This window comes from Orbicella franksi, chromosome 4 (genome assembly GCF_964199315.1).
Source record: "Orbicella franksi chromosome 4, jaOrbFran1.1, whole genome shotgun sequence".
NCBI lineage: Eukaryota > Metazoa > Cnidaria > Anthozoa > Scleractinia > Merulinidae > Orbicella > Orbicella franksi.
In genome coordinates this window covers 1,512,161-1,530,653 of record NC_138148.1, presented here as the reverse complement: position 1 = coordinate 1,530,653, position 18,493 = coordinate 1,512,161, and the positions used below count along the sequence as shown (strand labels likewise).

Sequence of the window (18,493 nt, the reverse complement as noted above, 5' to 3'; positions counted from 1 at the left end):
CCTGAGGGTTGTGTAAATTTTGACCGAGTGGAGACTGATACAGAGTGATAGTCGGTATTCTGTGCGCATGCGTTGTTGCATTGGCCGTCGGCGCCATCTTGGAATTTGCACCACGTTTTTATCAAAATCGCCGATCTTCATATATTTTGTACCAAAGCCCGTTCGTATAGTGTTGGGGATACTTTTTGTGCACACAGAATGCTTCTTCAATGAATCTTTTGGTTTTTTTGTACCTTTAAAATGTCCAGGTAAGATGTCAATTGTGTTTACAATGATTGAACCGGCTTGATGCTGTTGTCTGCTGATAAAAGACATCGTTTTGTTTTCGCGCCGTTGCTCGTCACGTTGTTGTTTTTCTCTAGTGCTGCCGGGACCTCTGGTGGACAGACACAGAAATGCTACGGGATCACATCGCCGATATCTTTGGCAGGTCCCAAGCCCGGGGTAGGTGAAGGTTTTGTTTACTCTACACAGTGGTACCGATCGATCATGCATTTGTGAATTAAAAACATTGAACAGTTCGCTCGCATCATACATGTATACGGTTAACGTTATATACTTAGCTGGATGCAGCTGTGGAAATCTTAAAGATTTGTTTGATATGCTGTGTAGACTTGTAACTTTAATTAACATATATATATTGGCCAAATATATAAACTACACGTATAACTAAAACCACACTGTATTTGGAACATGTTTATTTAAAATTTGCGCAGTTTCTGTGTTTTGAAGTGGCCAGTTCCACAATGTTAGTGTTTTGTGTATGTATTAGACTAGTAGCTAGTACAGTGTATCATTACACCTACATGGCTAACTCCATAAACAGTGTTCTAGTGAGGGGTCTCAGGTAATAAACCTGCCAAGGTCAGTTACATGACTCTACAAATTAATAGAAAATTTGTAATGATTTGGTGGGAGCAGTGGGAATTGACCTGTTGGAATTCCATATTGACACCCTGCATTGAAAAATTAACTGGAACCCTGCATAAGTGGGCAAGATGAACCAAATTGTGCTCTGTGACTGGCTACCTGAGTGGGCATGGTGATGCTATTTTGCCTGTGCATTGTTTCCTATGTAAAAAGTTTGTTTTTTGATGGCTAGAAGTATTGCCTACATCCTTTTTTGGTATGTTAATAGCCTTTGCCTACATCTTGGTACAATGTACATGAACACATACAATGTAAAAGGCAAATGTACAGTTGTCTTGACCTCATGATAGGTCAGTTAACCATATTTTATGTTGATTGATTTTAAATGGCATATTTTCTTTCAAACTTATATCTCAGGACATAGCATCAACAAAAGCTCTTGAAGAGTCTCTCAAACCTTATGGAGTATTTGAAACAGAAGAAGAGCTTCAACACAGGTTTTTAGCAAATTTCAGATATACAATATATTCATGAACAGTTATGACAGTTAATTTGTAGCTCACATGCACTGATGAATTTTGCGAGTTTCATGTACATTTATATGTAGCTCTGATGTGTGTGGTCTTCGAACTGTTAAATACATGTAGAACTTTACTTGTATTCAAAAATTCTAAACCAGACAAAAACCAATCTGAGAGACTACACATGTAAATTAGAGTGGTTTTCAATTGAGTGCTGTAAGACCAAAACCAAACCAAGAACTTGCCAATTAGACTCCTCAGCCAATCTTAAACCATAGTAAACCCAAAACCAAAACCAAAGTAATTGCCTGATTTTTTTTAAAACTCAATTGAAAACCGTTTTATTATAATAATTCCTTCTTTATTATGATGTGTATGTAATTTTTGTCCTAGGATGGTTGTCCTTGCAAAGCTTAATACCTTGGTCAAACAGTGGATCATTGATACCAGTTTATCAAAGGTTGGTTAGAATATCTCTTTACATGTAAGGTTTTGAATTATGAAAGCTTGATATCTTTGAAGCTGTGTGTTTGCAAAGTTGTAGTGGTGAAAGCTTTTATTATTCACTTAGTTTGATAATACACGCATTTTAAAAATCTTGAGGTTAAAGAGCAGATGTACAAATAAGATTTCAGGTTAATCAATTTACATTGAAAACCTAAACATTTCACACAGTCTGTTTGTGCACATTCCTGTTTTGTGCCCTGTACAATGTACAATGTACAATGTACACGAAACTCTGCCTCATCCTCAGCATGGCAAAATGGACAGCAAAATGTCTGTTGAGTGTAGCAGGACCGACTGTACTGTAGTTATGGTCTGAGGTTTGATTAGTGAGTAGTAGACACCTTCAGAGGCAAGTAAAAAGTATTAATCAGATGAATTTTCTCACAAGTGTCTCCATGGTTGTCAGCTATGCATAATGTCTTTAGTTTCATGTGTACCTGCTGTTTTAGTTGAAACAAACCAAAAGAAAGTACAGTGTTTGCATTACTATTATTACATGTATCTTTACTTCTCTTATGAGTTACAAATTAAAGGTGGTTTCTTTTATGCAGAACATGCCAGAAGCTGTGGCCAACTCAGTAGGAGGAAAGATCTTTACTTTTGGTTCATACAGGCTGGGTGTGCATACTAAAGGTTAGTTATAGAAAAGATTACATCTGTATATAGAGGAAAGATCTTCACTTTTGGCTCATACAGGCTGGGTGTACATTCTAAAGGTTAGTGAGAAAAGACTAGGTCTGCATAGGAAGACCAAAAGGGCCTGTGTTCTGAACATGATCCTGACAATCCTGATCCTAGGCTTACTTGCGCAGTACTTGTCAGGCCACAAATTCTTGCAAAAAAATATACTAGTAAAAAAAATGCATGCACTTGAGTGTGCGCGTGCAGTGTAAGTCAAAAACATGTGGAGAGTAAGGCTCATTAGTATGTTTGAGGTAGCTTGTTGTTTTTCCTTAGTTGGTGTTATTTATGATACTACCCTGGTCCCAGAGGTTTTCATCTTCTTTTGGCAACTGAAAGGAATAAGCCATCACCATGGTGAAAGCAAGTGAGAGATGGAAACCTAAGTTCTCATATGTTGCTTTTGTGAATCATTTTGTAGGGAAGTGAAAAATATAAAATAATATAAACTGCACACAAGTGGACACATGTTGCCGTCTATAATTGAAGTTGCTGTTTTAAGAATACAAAATTAAGTTTTTGTGAGTACAGATTAAAGATTATGTGTATACATGTTGTCAGCAGCTTTATAAGCAGCATGACTGTAAAGTGGTCCCGGTTATTGCAGAACTATAATGGAAGTGAATTTTTTTTGCAGGTGCTGATATTGATACGCTTCTTGTTGCTCCTCGACATATTGACCGTTCTGACTTCTTTGGAACATTCTATGAGATCCTCAAGAACAATGAAGATGTGAGAGATTTGCATGTATGTACTTCTGATTTCTCTTATTATAGTAAATAACCAATCAAATACTGTACATCATGTATTGTACTTTGGGGATCTAATTTTCTAAATGTTGTGGATGTTTGTCCAAGCACTTCAGCATGGACTGATTTTTTTCTTTTTTTGTGTGATTTTGCCATGCTTTTGCTCCTTTACTCCAGGCAAAATACATACGTGTATAGACAACTTCAGTAATGTAGAAACTACAAAATCTACCATTTATGATGGTTTCCTATTTCTCTTTATATAGGCAGTTGAAAATGCATTTGTTCCTGTCATCAAGTTGGTATTCTGCAAGATAGAGGTGAGTTAATTACATGTGTGTGTGATCCTGATGTCGCCATTCTTTTGATCAAAATGTTCAATTTGATACCTTTCTTTCAAGTCCTGAATTTAGAGAAGTTGTTGGCACATTTAGTTCCCTCTTGATGATTGTGTTTTTTTGTTCTTATCATCAATCTGTTCCAAGTGATCAGTTAGTCCCTCAGTCATTGTTGGTCAGTGAGTGAGTGGATGAACGGGTGGGTGAGTGGATGAAAGGGTGGGTGAGTGAGATTTGTTAAGATGTCAAAGTAAAGTACAGTATGTGCTAAAGATTGAGAAAAATGTCAGGTGTTTTTTAATTGTTCTGTTGTAGCCAGTTGACATTAGTGTAAATGTTCCTGTGGATGGTATGGCTTTGTTGTAAAGTTGGACCACAGCTGTACTTCTGATTTTCAAATAATACTCAAGAGTATTTTTAATTATCAATTAATATTTAGATGGATTTGCTGTTTGCACGACTAGCTCTGCCTGAAGTGCCAGATGACTTGAGTCTTTTAGATGAGAGTTTACTTAAAAACTTGGATCCAAAGTGTGTTAGAAGTTTGAATGGTAAGGTGGTGTGAATATTAATTGCTTGGTAGCGTGTGATTTCAGGCGTGTAATTTTTATCATATACATTGTACAGTGTATGTAGTAATGTAGGGGTTTCGTTAACGTTCTCAGTAGGAGGGCAACTGTTCTTCACAGGCAGGCAAAACTTTTTTAACTGAACTTCTTTGTAAGAAATACTTTCCTCTACGTGGTCAAACCAAGCTGGTACAATCCAAAGATTACCTTGATTATGGTATTGTTCATCTTCATGAAGATTGCATTTAATTTAATTTTGTTGTCTGGGGTGCACAAAATCAAAACTGACCGAATTTTGTGAGGAATAGAAAACATTTTTATTAATTATTTTATTGTCTTTGTTAGGTTGCCGTGTTACAGATGAAATTCTCCACTTGGTTCCCAACATAGAAAACTTCCGTCTTACATTAAGAGCAGTCAAACTGTGGGCAAAAAGTAGGTTCTGACAAGTAAATCTACCGTATCAATGGGAAAAGAAAAAAAAAATAAAATAAGATGGAAAGAGACTGATGTTTTTATTTCAGCTGTAGGCAGCTGCTCAGTTGCTAAGTAAAATCTTCATCAGCTTCTGAATTTCATATGAACTGGCGTTTTGGGAAGTATGCTGGAAAAGGGAAATATTGGTTCAGAAAGAGCATGGAAATGTTTTGAATACAAAAAATATGTATGAACCCTGATTTTGTTCTTCTATTACTTACATGTAACTTGACAAATTTCTGTTCTTTTCTTGTCCACCAGATCGTGGGATCTACTCCAATGTGTTAGGTTTCCTCGGTGGTGTGTCATGGGCTATGTTAGTAGCTCGTACATGTCAGTTGTATCCAAATGCAGTGGCAGCTACACTACTACAAAAGTTCTTCCTTGTATTTTCAAAATGGTAGGTCTTCATTTCAAGAACTAACAAAAGTGGTTCTAGAAAGATTAACCTCTTACCAACTGAGTGTGAGGGCTTTACTGGGGAATATTGGACTGAGACTGGCAAGGCGCTTGTGTGAGGTCCGTACAAAAACGACCAAGGGCCAATACTTCCCATTATGGCTCAAGCAAGCTAAGCTAGTAAGTAGGTTACTACAGTACCGCTCAAAAGTAAGTTACCACCTCTCGTCTCGTTTCTCGCGAGACGAGACTCTCGCCTCGCGAGACGAGAGTCTCGTCTCGAGAGACGAGACTCTCGTCTCGCGAGAACCATTGAAGCGTATATTTTGGAATGAATTACAAGCAATTAGCTTGCGAGAAAACGATTAAATTCTCGCGACGCGGTGAAGTTTACCCCGCGAGAGCATCTGGTTTTGTAGGCTCTTGTTTCACACGCCACTTCAAGGGAGCCAACTTTAACTTACAAGCGAAAAACTTAAATGAAAGTGATGAAAAACGAACGGCAAAGACGTTCGCCGAAACTCGAGTTCGGCGGTCGCTTTAGTTATTTCATTGCAGCGTGTTGACTTTGCGTAAATATGAACGACAGCTTTTAAGTGGAAACTTGCTTCGTAAGACCCAATACAATCATCGCAAATGAAGAAACTGAATGGAAACATTGCTTTTTATTCTCAAATCAAGACGTTGGTGAAAGTGCTTGAGCAATCGATGAGTAAAGTGTCAATAGTTTACGGATTATTTTTAGTCCGTAAAGCAGTGAATTTGCGTAAGTGTGCATGTCCTTTGAACTCGCTTTTGAATCGTAAAACCGTTGTTTTCATCCATAAAATTGAATGTAATCAGTCATAAAAATCGAAATATTAACCACCGGAAAGAGAACTTCGGTAAATCTGTACATGTTTCGTCTGACAGCGAGAAAGGAAGTGAATTTTTGATTACATAACAAATCGAAAACGTGACTTTGACTTTATGCACGCGTCCTTTGCTAAAATAACAATCGCACGTGGTAGAAGTGTTCAAGGAATTGGAACGTGAAATGGAACGCAGAAGACGTCAGTTTGAATACTGAAAGTTATGTTGATCCTAATTTCCTTGTTAAACGCGCTCACCAAGAGAGACAAAGTCTGTTGAGCGATTGATGGAAAGATTGCGATCCTTTGGTCAAATTAGTTGTGTTGATGTTGAACTCGCCTACATGTACATCGATCGATAAAAGGCTTTCGGAGAACCCTACAAACAAAGAGAAACGTTTAAAAAATGAAATGGCTTTATAGGAGTTTTTAATAGCAAATGCTGCGAGATAAGCTGTGTCACAGAGCTCGCTTAACTGCAAAGTTAGCAACGCGCGTCGATCAGCGATCGAAACACGGTTATGAAAATTGTGAACCCCTCGAAGGCCAAGAATGGTCCTGAACGGTCCGTGTTTGCTTTTAAACATGTCACTGTTAACCTGTCTTTCATGTATACAGCACCTTTCTACTGAAGTAAAGTTAATGATTTCATAAATCGCAGCGCTAGTTTGGCGAAAGAAGCCACTGGGATCGACCAGCAAAAGAAACAATTTCAGCGTACAGGTCTGGACACCGTGGAAGTCATGAACGATATGTTTTCGATTGAAAACTGAAAAATTTGCGGCGTATATATTCACAGATACCATTCTCAAACCATGTGGGTTGAAAATTTCTGGAGTTACATCTTTTATGAACGTGGTAAACATGGGAAATCCGGCGCCGGCGCTCGCAAGCGAAGTTTCGTCAGATCGCGCAAAGTTTCGCTGTGTTGTTGCTGCATTGTTTGCTTCACAATAGTCTATTAAAATCTCGCGAGAAGTTCAGGCAACCGTACTTACAGTTTTTTAAAGCTCTCGCGAGACGAGAGTCTCGTCTCGCGAGACGAAAGTCTCGTCTCTCGAGACGAGAGTCGCGTCTCTCGAGACGAGAATCTCGTCTCGCGAGAAGGTGGTAACTTACTTTTGAGCGGTACTGTACATGGCACTGAAATGAAAAATGCATGGCCTATGACTTTTTCCGTTCTGTACACTGTATGGCAAAATCTTGACCAGGGAAGAGGCAATCACAATGCTCAGATTTACCTCACGACTACCTTGTCATATCATAAGTGTAGATACTGTACTTGATTCACCAATACAAATTAAATTTTGTTTACTTGTAGGGAATGGCCAAACCCAGTGTTGCTGAAAAACATCACTCCACCAAGTGACAACAAAGTGGAATTAAATTTTCCAGTGTGGGATCCAAGGGTAAATACGCAAATTATATGTGAAACTCTGTGTGCTCTTGGGTTGTCCTTGACCACCCAATAGATTTTCAGTGACTCCAGCAATTAATTCTGGGTATTTTGAAATCTTTCTTATGGACAAGACATGTACAATGTGTCTCTGATTCTTCGTTTTATTCTTTAATGTTGCACTTTCAAAATGCTCACCTGTTTAGAGAAAGATGGAAACTATGTAATATTTTTCTGTATGTGTGGTCTACTGGTATTGTACACATGTACAATTTTGTAATAATATTATCAACCAAGTGATACCTACCTGTGTATTATACAGACATGCAGTGCATGTAACAAAGGGTTTGCACACAACTTGAAAGTCCTTGAATTTGAAAATCAAGTACATTGGGTCCTTGAAGAACTTTAAAATTTGTTGGTTGACTGTTTCCACATCATGGTAGAACTGAAAAGACTTGGACTTGAACAAATATGGCAGGTATCTCTTGTGCCTGAGCTTCTTTAGTGGATGGAGTCCTTGAAAAATTGAAAATGTACCCTACAAAATTTGCCTCGAAAATACCTTGATTTTCAGTCCAAAAAGAACCCTGCATGTATGTTTGTGTTTACAGACAAATCCAAAAGACCGATATCACTTGATGCCTATTATCACACCGGCTTATCCACAGCAGAATTCTACTTTCAATGTCTCCATGTCAACGAGAACCATCATGAATGAAGAATTTGATAATGGTGAGTTAACACAACTTGTACTCTAGAAAATGATATTGTCAATGTACATTTATGTGTGTGCACTGTGATGTTTTAACCTGAAATTGCGGAACCATACTAACATACTATCATACAAGCGAGGTATTGCCAATGGTGTTGACAGTGATGAGAGATCTTTTACAAGTAAGATTGCTGGGATTTTTTGGATTTTGAGGGGCTTGTAACCAAAATTTTACAAATGCACTGCACAATGTCCTTTTTCATATTTGCAGGTCTAAGAATTACAAGTGACGTTTTGATTGGAAAGTCAACATGGGATGCACTGTTTCATCCACCCAACTTCTTTAGCAAATACAAGTACATGATCTCTCCTTTTTTTGTGTGTCTGAATGTAACATTAAGCCTTTCTTTCTCTGGCTTGTATCACAAGCTTAATGTACGTCTTAAAGTTGATGCAATAAAGATCTGCTTTGGTAGTGTGGTGTTTTATTGATGATCTGTTTGTGTCGGCAACACCTTCTTCAAATACTCAAGGTGAAAGAAACAAATCCAGCAATTTATTTGTGAGGCGAAAATATTGAATCAAATTTTTGGGTGTTTTCCTTGACACCAGTCTTTTGATTTCTTTCGTAATTCCACAAGCAAAGTGACAACAGATTTTATTTCCTTTTTTATCAAATTAATTTTGATTTGCTGAGAGGAAAAAATATTGAAGATGATAAAAGACACTTGTAAGATCATTTTGATAATTGGACCATTCCAGTTTTGATGTCATTTTGTATGATGTTCTGTGCTATTTTGAGGCAACTTTTTTTTAACAATTTTTTTTTTTCAACAATAGCTAATTATACTGCAGGTTTTTGTTTCATTTACAATGTTCCCAAATTCAAAATGTGTGTCAAAATGTGTATTTTTGTGAAATGATTCTATTTGAATGTCTTAAAATGTTCAGTCAAGCAAAGCTTTTGTGAACTGCAATAAACTTGGATCCAAGGATAACATGTACAATATGCAGGCCTGCCGGCCTCATTTATTTGCTGGTGAATTCTGTTCTCCACATTTCAGACATTATATCGTGTTAAGTGCCATATCAAACTCTGCAGAGGAACACTTAGAGTGGTGAGTATTACTTCATTCATTTTTTGGTTTTGCTTAATGTTACTTGATTTTAATTTCTTTTAGAGGACTTTTCTGTATATTATGTTTAGATATTTCTAGTTAGGTGTCACCTATTAACAGTGGGGATTCTCCACTGCTAGATGTAATTGACATGATAATAAAGTCATCATCATCATCATCATCATCATCATTATTGTTATTGTCGTCCACAGCTCATTAATAATGCTATTCATCATCCACTGTTCTAGGAAATGAAATGGTTTTATTTCTAATCAGTTCCCCATGACCTACATGTATGAATAATTTGAGCTTTGGCAAATGATGTTTAAGTTACGCGTAGCAGACAGTTTCCGTTTTAGTCAAGTGTACAGATCTGTTTCCATCAGTTACATAGTACTACTTTAGTATGCTCTTTAGAACTGTCCTGACTAGGATTTTGAAAGTTATGGATTGAAATGAAGACAACTCATTTTCATTTCATTTTCTCCTGTAGGATTGGTTTAGTAGAGTCAAAGATCAGAATACTTATATCAAACCTGGAAAGTGCTCAGTATGTCTTGCTAGCTCATGTCAAACCAAAATCCTACGGAGCCTTAGAACCAGACAAGTAAGCTGCATTTGTTAGCTAAGAATCTGCCACTCTTAAGGGTTAGTTAAAATGTGTTCTTTTTTCATTAATGTTCAACAGGGAACCACCTACAACCCGATGGTTTATTGGGCTGCAATTTGAGAAAAAAGGTAGGCATGTCTTTACACACTGTTAACATACATGTATGTAATTTGTGATAATCCCAAATTAGCATAAATTACTATTTTGCCGGCATGGAGCAGAGGCTTGGGGTGAGTTCGAGGTGCACAGTGTTCAGCAGGATGAGAGTTTGAAATTATTAGTTACAGTTAGCAGGGTGGGACATTCTATGGTCAGCCTTCACCGTGTACAGTTGTAAAGTTCGTTTTAATTTTCTTGGTTATGCTCGAACGTTATTCATTTAGCCCTGTTATTATTTTTTTTTACATCACTGTAATTTACTATATTTATGTGTACTACGTTTAGTTAGGATACCTTAAAACCCCAAGAGTGGTACCACTGCCTTGGTCAGGGGCACACTTTCCCTTATTTTTTTCCACCTGCTGGTTTTTCAGGGTTTTTCTGTCTGGCTTTGGTGCTCTTAGTTTTCTAATCTTTTGTAACATTTATTGACATTGAATAAATGGTAGGGTAGCCTGGCTGGCCAATGCGCCCACTTTAATCACAAAGTGTGTCCGGTTGAGTAGTAGAGACAAAAGATATCTGCTCACACTAACCTAACCCTGTAATTTTCTTCCATGCAATTTGACAGCAAAGCAAATGTGCAAAAGCAAATATTGAGCATAATAACGACTATAAAGCAGGTGTAAAAAACAACTGTTCCCTTTCCCGATCTACATTGCACACCTTGTGTTCTCACTCATTTGAATCCCTGTGGTTAAAATTTTTGCTTGCAACCTTAAGGGCCCATTAACCGATTTATGTGCACGCTCCCGCGTGTTGCTAAGGAAGTGAAATTTCACTTCCGGTTACTTACGTCAGCCAGAGTGCGGAAAATAAAAACTCAATTCCAAATTCGCTTACATTTTAGATGTTTTTCTTTGTGTTTCAGAAAATGCAAAGTAAAAAAGTACAATCAAAGACAAAATAAGAGAAAGACAGAAAAACAAGAGCAATAGAAAGAGGAAAAACTAACTCCATGTGGCTTTGTTTGATCTTACCGAAGTGCACTGATAGTGTAAATTGCGCACGCGCTGATAGCGAAACTTCCAATTTTATTGGGCGCACTTCCGGTTTCTTTAAATGCTAAAGGAAACGTGGTTTTTTGTTCATTGTCGTAACAATGAATCAATAAACCAGGCAAGAGATACGTTTTAGAACATCATGTTATGCAAACTCGAAGAACTAGAAGAATATGCAAATACACACAAGCATGCGAATAACTTATACGGACTCATCACACCTTCGGTCATGTGACGGAACTGCGAACAGCGTGAAACCAGAACTGAATATTACACATTAATCCAGCCTTTTTCGACGGATTTCGATTAAAGCCAACGTTGGAAACATAGCTATGCATTCCTTTTTCGAAATCATGTTTTTTTCAGAAAATTACGAATTTTTGTAAATTTTGAAATTCTCTCAAAATCTGACCTTTTAGAAATGAAACAAAATCTATGCGTAGCGTAATGAGGATTTAAATTAAGATATTAAATCAATGAATAAAATCCCGATAAAGTAATTTGCCTGGGAGCCTTTGCGTTGTTTTCAGTATTAGTCACATGACCATAGGCGTGGCCTGATGACGTCATCACTAGTGTTACTGATCTTGAAAAGTTAAAACACATGAAATAACTCTGAACTAACCAAAAATGATGAGGTTATATGAGAATAAATTTTCCTTAGCGACGACTCGAAGAGATCGGTTAATGGGCCCTTAACAAACTTATATACAAGAAAATAGTCAGTCGATGAACAGAAAACATTTTCATATACAGGGTTGTCTCCTTCTACATGTATGTTGCTTTTATGTTTGATCTGTGAGTTTGGTAATGAACTACTTCATTAAAATCACAAACCTTTTTTCACATTTTCGTGTTGAATTCACAGAACATGTCAACATTGATTTGACCGGAGCAATTCAGATGTTTACAAATACTGGTATGCAAGTGCAATGCTGTTCTATTTTGTCTATAAACTAAGATTATTGCCCACAAACCAGCTGCTATCTATCTGCCCTCATGCTGCATTTTGTCAGACAACACCAAATCCTGGGTGGAGAGGAAGGTATTGTGAGATAAGGGTTCCTGCCTTTAGAAGAATACGACTGGAATACTTACATGTACAGTACGTTGAGTTAAAGCTCTTGTATTCCTGAACTCAAACCTTACTCACTAATCATCCTTCTACTACATCTGCATGTCTGTCTGTCTGTCTGTCTGTCTGTCTGTCCATCCGTCTGTCTGTCTGTCTGTCTGTCTGCCTGCCTGCCTGTCTGTCTGCCTGTCTGTCTCACATTTGTGTGTCTGTTTGTTTGCCTGTCGGTCTTTTACAGTTCCTACTATGAAATGATTTCAAACATATTGTGGTTTGTTTCTGGTAGTCCATTCACAGGCTCTATCAGCCAAAATATTTAAGGAGGGCATGAGAATAGAAGCAAAGCACGTCAAAAAGTGAGTGTAAAATGGATTCGTTCGGTTGCAATTTAGCTGAGGTGATGCAGTTTTCTCCTACAGTCTTCCGTTTGGTTTTATACAAAGTGCCAGCAATCTAACTATTTGACTGTATATTAATGTTTTTTCATACTCTGTGTCCTCGTAGGAAGCAGCTCAGTGAATATCTGCCACCAAGTGTTCTTAAACAGAAGAAAAAGAGCTCCATAGTACCGCCTGTAAGTTACAAGCCATATCTTGAAGTACAACTCTACGCCTGTTTAGGCATAAACCGCTTTACGGGTGGCATTGTACAGCAGTACATGGCATTGTGCCAGATATTAGTGGTAGATCCTATAGTGGGAAAAACTTCAAGGTTAAACTCTTACGAATTCAAGAGATTTATACCAGCAGCCCTCTGTGTGCCCCTTCTTAAACTGTTCAGATCTTATAAAGTGCATTATAGCTATCAGCATATCATTCTTGTTCTCCTTTTAGGCACCAGCTGCCGTTGCTAAGCCGAATAAAGCAGACATGTCTCTGGACTCATCGTTGAATGCCAGCGATTTGAGCCTGGAGATAACTTCAGAGCCCAGTAATGAGAGTGCAGATTGGATGGGAAGTAGTGTCGAGAACAGCGAAGAAATACGTGAGTCTGCTGATTCTTTTCGAAAAACGTCTTTCTTCACACGCTTGGATCTTTTCCTGCTCGAGACGCACGTGCGAGACTGGACCCGAACTGCTGAGATCCGTGCAGTGTCTCTAATTGGTTATCTCCTGCGCGCGAAATTTGAAAACCGGAAGCGGATTTTACATAGCTATGTCATCAGTGTGCAATGTTTCGGGTCCAATCTCTTACGTGTCTCCAACAATAATATCGCGTAGCCGGAACAGAAACTAACAGTGGCTTCCAACAGGCTAAAGTTATTTTAGGATGTTATTGATTATTTGAAATTAATTTCTCTCGTTAGCTGGTATTGGTAGTTCAAGTGACAAGAAGGCCAGTGCAGACACATCAGCTGTGACGTCAGCTGTTTCAACGGTTGGAGAAGTGACGTCATCAGATACAACTGCAATACCGAGCCAACCGTCAGCGGTTTCGCAAGATAAGGTATGCGGAAGTTAGCCGTATGCTACGTTTTTTCTTACAAATTAGCGATTTTTTATATAGATATATATTTTTTACTTATTGTTTTGTGTTTGTCTTCAGCCGGGCGGTTTGAAGCGAGCTGGTTCTCCTTCAGAAGTTGAAAACCCTAGTAAAAAACCTCGAATGGACAGTGTGAGTTAAAAGTCATTTGGTAATTACTTGTTTTGCCTGTTTTAGCTTGTCGAATAAACTCTGGCTAATTATTGATAATGTTTCTTTTTTTAAAGGCGGCGAGTTCGGTAAATTCGCTCAACGGTGATGGCGGAAAGAAACGGCCAATTGCTGACTGCGAAGAAAGTCCAAACAAAAAGGTGAAGATAAATGATGACAACAAGGTGAGTTCTGTTTATGTAGAAAATAATCAACAGCGGTGAATTAAGGAACATTATTGCATCGTTACTAGTAATTGCCATAAAGTTTTGAAAGTAAGGAAATAGCGACGAAATTTCACGATTGTCAACAAATCCCGAAAGTACATTGTATCAACAACGCTTGAATAGCAGCTTGCAGAACTCGCTAGCAAGGAACAGTGGAAATAACGGCGAATTGCATCTGAAGGGTTGATACAACTGTGCATGATGATTGTTTTGGGCGAACCAGTGGGCCGCGATATAAAGACCCTGTTCTGATGCGCTATAATTACTTTTCAGCAAGTTTTATCCTCGTATCTTTACTTGATTCCACACGTAAAAGAGTACTTTTATATATTGTATTGGGAAGTCGCGAACCAAGAAAAAGGCTATACTTATTTCGAAAGAAACGACGGGTCTAAACTTTCGGAAATGCACGTTGTTCACTTGTTGCGTCATGTGATGTAAGAAAAACCTGTAGTAGTTTCTCTAGGTTGAGTTTCATGAACCTGTTTATTTTCCGTTTTCGTTATTCAGACTGGCGATTCTTCCACCGTAGGAGATAAAAGTATGGTCGATGGAGAAAATCCTCGCCAGACTGAGGTAATGAATGAGTTGCCAGTAATCGGATACCCGTGTTTGCACAGCGAACTCTGGGATCGTCAGGGGGCTAGAAGGAAATGTATGGCGGAAAGTTGTTTCGACGCCCAAAAACATGGTTCTGGGGAGAGATCAACGCTTTTGCGCCGTTGTTTTATCGCAAATGGATTTGAGCAATGTAGATACATGGAAAATGTAAGTTTTTGTTTGAATAACCGTGAAATATGCGATAAACTCCCTTACCTGCGTAGGTTTATTGTGAATATTACATTGATGAGAATATTAAAAATTTCAGTTCACGCCTGATCTCAAGAGGCTACCCAGAGCAAATGGTAGAAAAGACCCTCAGAGAAGTTAAATATAAAGACAGAAAAGAAGTTTTAAAACAGAAATCGAGAATTGCAGAAGAAACTTCTACCCTTTGTGTCACGCGATTTCACTCAACCGTCATTTCCAAAATTTGAACAGCATAATCACGGACAAATGGCACTTTTAAATACAAATACTCAGAGAGATACTTAAGGAGCCACCCTTGCTTGTACCCGGGGGGGGGGGTACCCCCGCATAGTACACAACTTAAAAGACATTACTGGATTAGTTCCTCTCGATTAATGCCTAATTGATTTGGTAATATTTTCAGACCATTACGCCATGTAAATTTCACAATAAACCTCACGCAAGCAACGGAGTTTATGGGTAGATTTTGTCACGTATTTCACGGTTATTCAAACAAAAACTTACATATTCCACGTATCAACATTGCCCAAATCCATCCCCGATAAAACGAGGGCGAAAAATCGTTTTTTTTTTTTTGTACCTCAAAACAACTTCGCTATACATTTCCTTCTAGCGACTTACAATATTTGCCCCCTGACGATTCCAGAGTTCTTTGTGCAAACACGGGTATCCGATTACTGGCAACTCATTCATTGTAAGCTTCTATTGGCCCTGATTATCCTCAAAACTGACCAAGAGTTAAATTCTCCATAAAACAGCAATACATTGCTAACAAGACAGGCGATGAGAATAGAGAAAACCATCAACTGTGGGACGTTGATGTTCTTCCATATTTTAGAACTAACCTTGAATCGAGTGTATATAAGTCAGAAGTCCTATTTCCTGCTGGAAGGATCAATAACCATTCTTTAACTCTCTTTATAGGCTAGCAGGCCACTGGTAGTTGATGGTGACACAAAGGGTTTTTCATCGAATGAAGACTGTGCAAAGAAAATGGAAAATTTGACTGATGTAAGTTATGTGCTGTTATTTAGAGAAATTGAAAGAAAAATCTCGGTTTCGGAGTTTATAACTGGAAGGAAAGCGAGTGTAATTGAGAGTGTAATTGTCGACCAGAAATCTTCCACGAAAACAAACTCCATCTTAGGTGATATTCTTGTGTTGTAGAATTGAATGAATGAGCCCGCAATTTCCCTCAGGGTTGCTAAGCAACATAACCTGGCATGTCCTTATGACGTCATCCTGACGTCGCAGTATTTGCGAGTACTCGCCATTTTTGTTCTAATTGGTCGATAAGAATCGGGCATTCTTCGAGTGATTTTGCCAAGATTGGCTAACAATAACGCTTGCACTGCAATGGTAAAGTCTGCATACGAGCCAAGTGGCTCATCAGGTCGGAGCTTATCCCGGTTGCTGTAGCTTGAAGTGACTAGGAGTATTTGTACTCTTTCCTGGATGGGATGCGAGTCCATCACAGGGTTACCCCCAGCATTAAATTCGCCAGTACCCATTTATACACCTGGGTGGAGAGAGGCACGCACTGAGAATAAAGTGTCTTGTCCAAGAACACAACCCGGCCAGAGTTCGAGCCCGGACCGTTCGATCCGGAGACGAGCGCCCTAACCATAAGGCCGCCGCACCTCCCTCTTTTACTGCAATACAGACTTAAAAATGTCCTGATTTTGTTGTTAACAGACCAAAAAGCCTGACGAATCCAATGAAGACGTGTCAGCCGCCGTCAAACGCTCGATATCTCCGACGAACGAAGAAAAAATGGCAAAGGATAAAAGGAAACAAGACCAACTCAATGCTACGAGCGTGGTAAGTCACATCTGTTCGTTTTCCTGTAAATAAAAAGATCAAAGCTTGACATAAGCTTTTGAGGCTCGGGGAAAGTAATAAACAGTCGGTAGAACGCCACTTCACCTCAGTCACCATTAGACTACCCTCATCTCAACCTGGTACTTCTTTTCAAAGGGTCCAACGTTTGTGCAGGTCGAAAACTTGCACTTATGAACAATGCTTGATACAAGTGTCTACCAAATTGACATTTGCATTTATAGTTTAGCGCTGATAGTTTAAGCCGTGACATTTTAAGCCTGGTTTTCACTACGACTTAAGCACAATGAGCAAATTCGAGTGAAAAATAAAGTCATATGTAGTTGGCATATGTAGGTATATGTATGTACAAGCATAAACTCACTTGCGTTATGCATGTCGTTTTCAGTTGAAACTGAGCTGCCACCATTTTGTTAGTCGTACAAACATGATAAACCGTTTGCTTTTTTCATTATTCATCAGCCATATAAAAATTGTCTCCTGAATTAGTTGTGGTTTTCGTCGTAGGATCCTGAAAAGGAGTTGATAGACGAAGGCCCGCCGCCTGCAAGCCAGATTCCTGTGGTTAAAAACGCCATTAAAATAAAACTCAAATGATTAGTGTTACCATAACTCAACAGGAGGAGATATGTTTTGAAGGAGAGACATCGAGTTCAACAGTTCTAATTTAAAACTATTTTACTCCCTGAAGAGAAGAAGGAAAACAGAACAAAAAAACCGAAAGCGACCAACCTTGTGATAAGTAATGTTGCAGCTTCGTCACTCGTTGCACTTGATTCACGTCACGTGGTGTACCTGTTACACACTATTCGCACGTGATCTTTTCCAAGCTCCTCATGCCATTTGTTCCAAATGCCATGTATTATTTTTGTGAGCCTGTACAGAGAAAGTAATTTAAATAAAATGTATATTTTGACTTCTGCTATGGCATCAGTGTAACTTTTGTTCACTTGTTTCCTTTACTAAGGACGCTCGTGAAGGCGCCTTGTTTGACGGTTGCTTTTGAGATAATTTAAAATGAATTTGTACACTCGGGTCGTTTTACTTAATTATCCTATATACGGTTTTGTATGGTATTGGAGTATTTATAAGGTGCCTAAGGACGTTAGAGTATGCAACAGTTCAAAGATGCGTCACTCCTCGTGTGTTTGGAATAAAATCTAGTGGTGGGTACTGTAGTCTTTAATATTGATATGAAAGTAATAAAGCAACGTTGATTATTTTTCTGTTGTCCTGTGTGTTTTCTTGTTTTCTAAGGCGCCCCTCCCCTTTTTTTTTAACCGTAGCGAATTTGCTTGTAAAATCGCTCGAAGCGTTTTTGGTTGTTTTCAGGCAAAGTGTACGTCCGGCTAGGTGTCTTTTCCGCTCCTCCCAGTTTCTGTAGCATTAAGCGCCTGGTAGTAATCCTTCTCCCCCTGGATGTGATGCCAGTTCATCAGAGGGTTACCCCTAGCATTAGAATCGCCGGTACTGTGAGAGTTGTCTCTCCTTAAAACACAATACCCCAACACGGCCAGGGCTCAAACCTGGCCGCCGCTCCGGAGTCCAGCGCTCTAACCACTGAGGCATCGCGCCTTCCGCCCCAGTTGTTGTTTATCCAATCAGAAAACATAGCGCGAGCAACGAATACAATGACGTCACCATAACGCGGTACGTCGAGTCATTTGACGACCTTGGTGAAACGGGCCTTTTGCAATAATAGTCCACGCTCGATATAATCAATATTCTAACACGGGCCCGAGGTTTTCAGGACAAACTTCTATATTTGGTGGTATTTTCCCTGTATCCAACTCTCTTTTGGGAATTGAGGGACGAGAGAAACTTGATAAATTTGTAATTTTTTACTGAAAACTGTTAGAATATTGATCTGTCGAACAAAGCCTATTGGCTACTTGACCTGCTTTCCGTGAACATAAACGCAATTTACCTTGGAGAGATATTTTATT

The 18,493-nt window shown here is 38.7% G+C and overlaps 1 protein-coding gene across 3 annotated transcripts; it reads left to right on the top strand.

The window, feature by feature from the left end:
* The first annotated feature begins 28 nt into the window (after positions 1 to 28).
* LOC145485796 (poly(A) polymerase beta-like) lies at positions 29 to 17,769 on the top strand. 3 transcript variants are annotated; one of them, XM_081464435.1, is made up of 27 exons: positions 29 to 248; positions 363 to 444; positions 1,288 to 1,367; positions 1,785 to 1,851; positions 2,450 to 2,531; positions 3,217 to 3,326; positions 3,595 to 3,648; positions 4,106 to 4,217; positions 4,581 to 4,670; positions 4,974 to 5,112; positions 7,284 to 7,371; positions 7,973 to 8,093; positions 8,345 to 8,429; positions 9,138 to 9,191; positions 9,685 to 9,798; positions 9,880 to 9,929; positions 11,830 to 11,880; positions 12,323 to 12,392; positions 12,541 to 12,610; positions 12,870 to 13,020; positions 13,343 to 13,482; positions 13,582 to 13,653; positions 13,749 to 13,856; positions 14,409 to 14,474; positions 15,633 to 15,719; positions 16,404 to 16,529; positions 17,055 to 17,769. In XM_081464435.1, the coding sequence occupies exons 1-27, from the start codon at positions 241 to 243 to the stop codon at positions 17,142 to 17,144; spliced, it is 2,367 nt and encodes a 788-aa protein (XP_081320561.1). In that variant the 5' UTR covers positions 29 to 240; the 3' UTR covers positions 17,145 to 17,769. The 3 variants fall into 3 exon arrangements, with proteins under 3 accessions (XP_081320561.1, XP_081320559.1, XP_081320562.1); XM_081464433.1 differs by lacking the exon at positions 29 to 248 and having other exon boundaries at positions 255 to 444; XM_081464436.1 differs by lacking the exons at positions 29 to 248; positions 14,409 to 14,474 and having other exon boundaries at positions 255 to 444.
* Positions 17,770 to 18,493: the final 724 nt, after the last annotated feature.

Coding starts and splice junctions, on each gene's coding strand:
- LOC145485796 (XM_081464433.1), top strand. CDS start 289: ATGCTGTTGTCTGCTGATAAAAGACATCGTTTTGTTTTCGCGCCGTTG. Junction 9,192..9,684: donor GCAGAGGAACACTTAGAGTG/GTGAGTATTACT, acceptor TTTCTCCTGTAG/GATTGGTTTAGTAGAGTCAA. Junction 13,483..13,581: donor CAGCGGTTTCGCAAGATAAG/GTATGCGGAAGT, acceptor GTTTGTCTTCAG/CCGGGCGGTTTGAAGCGAGC.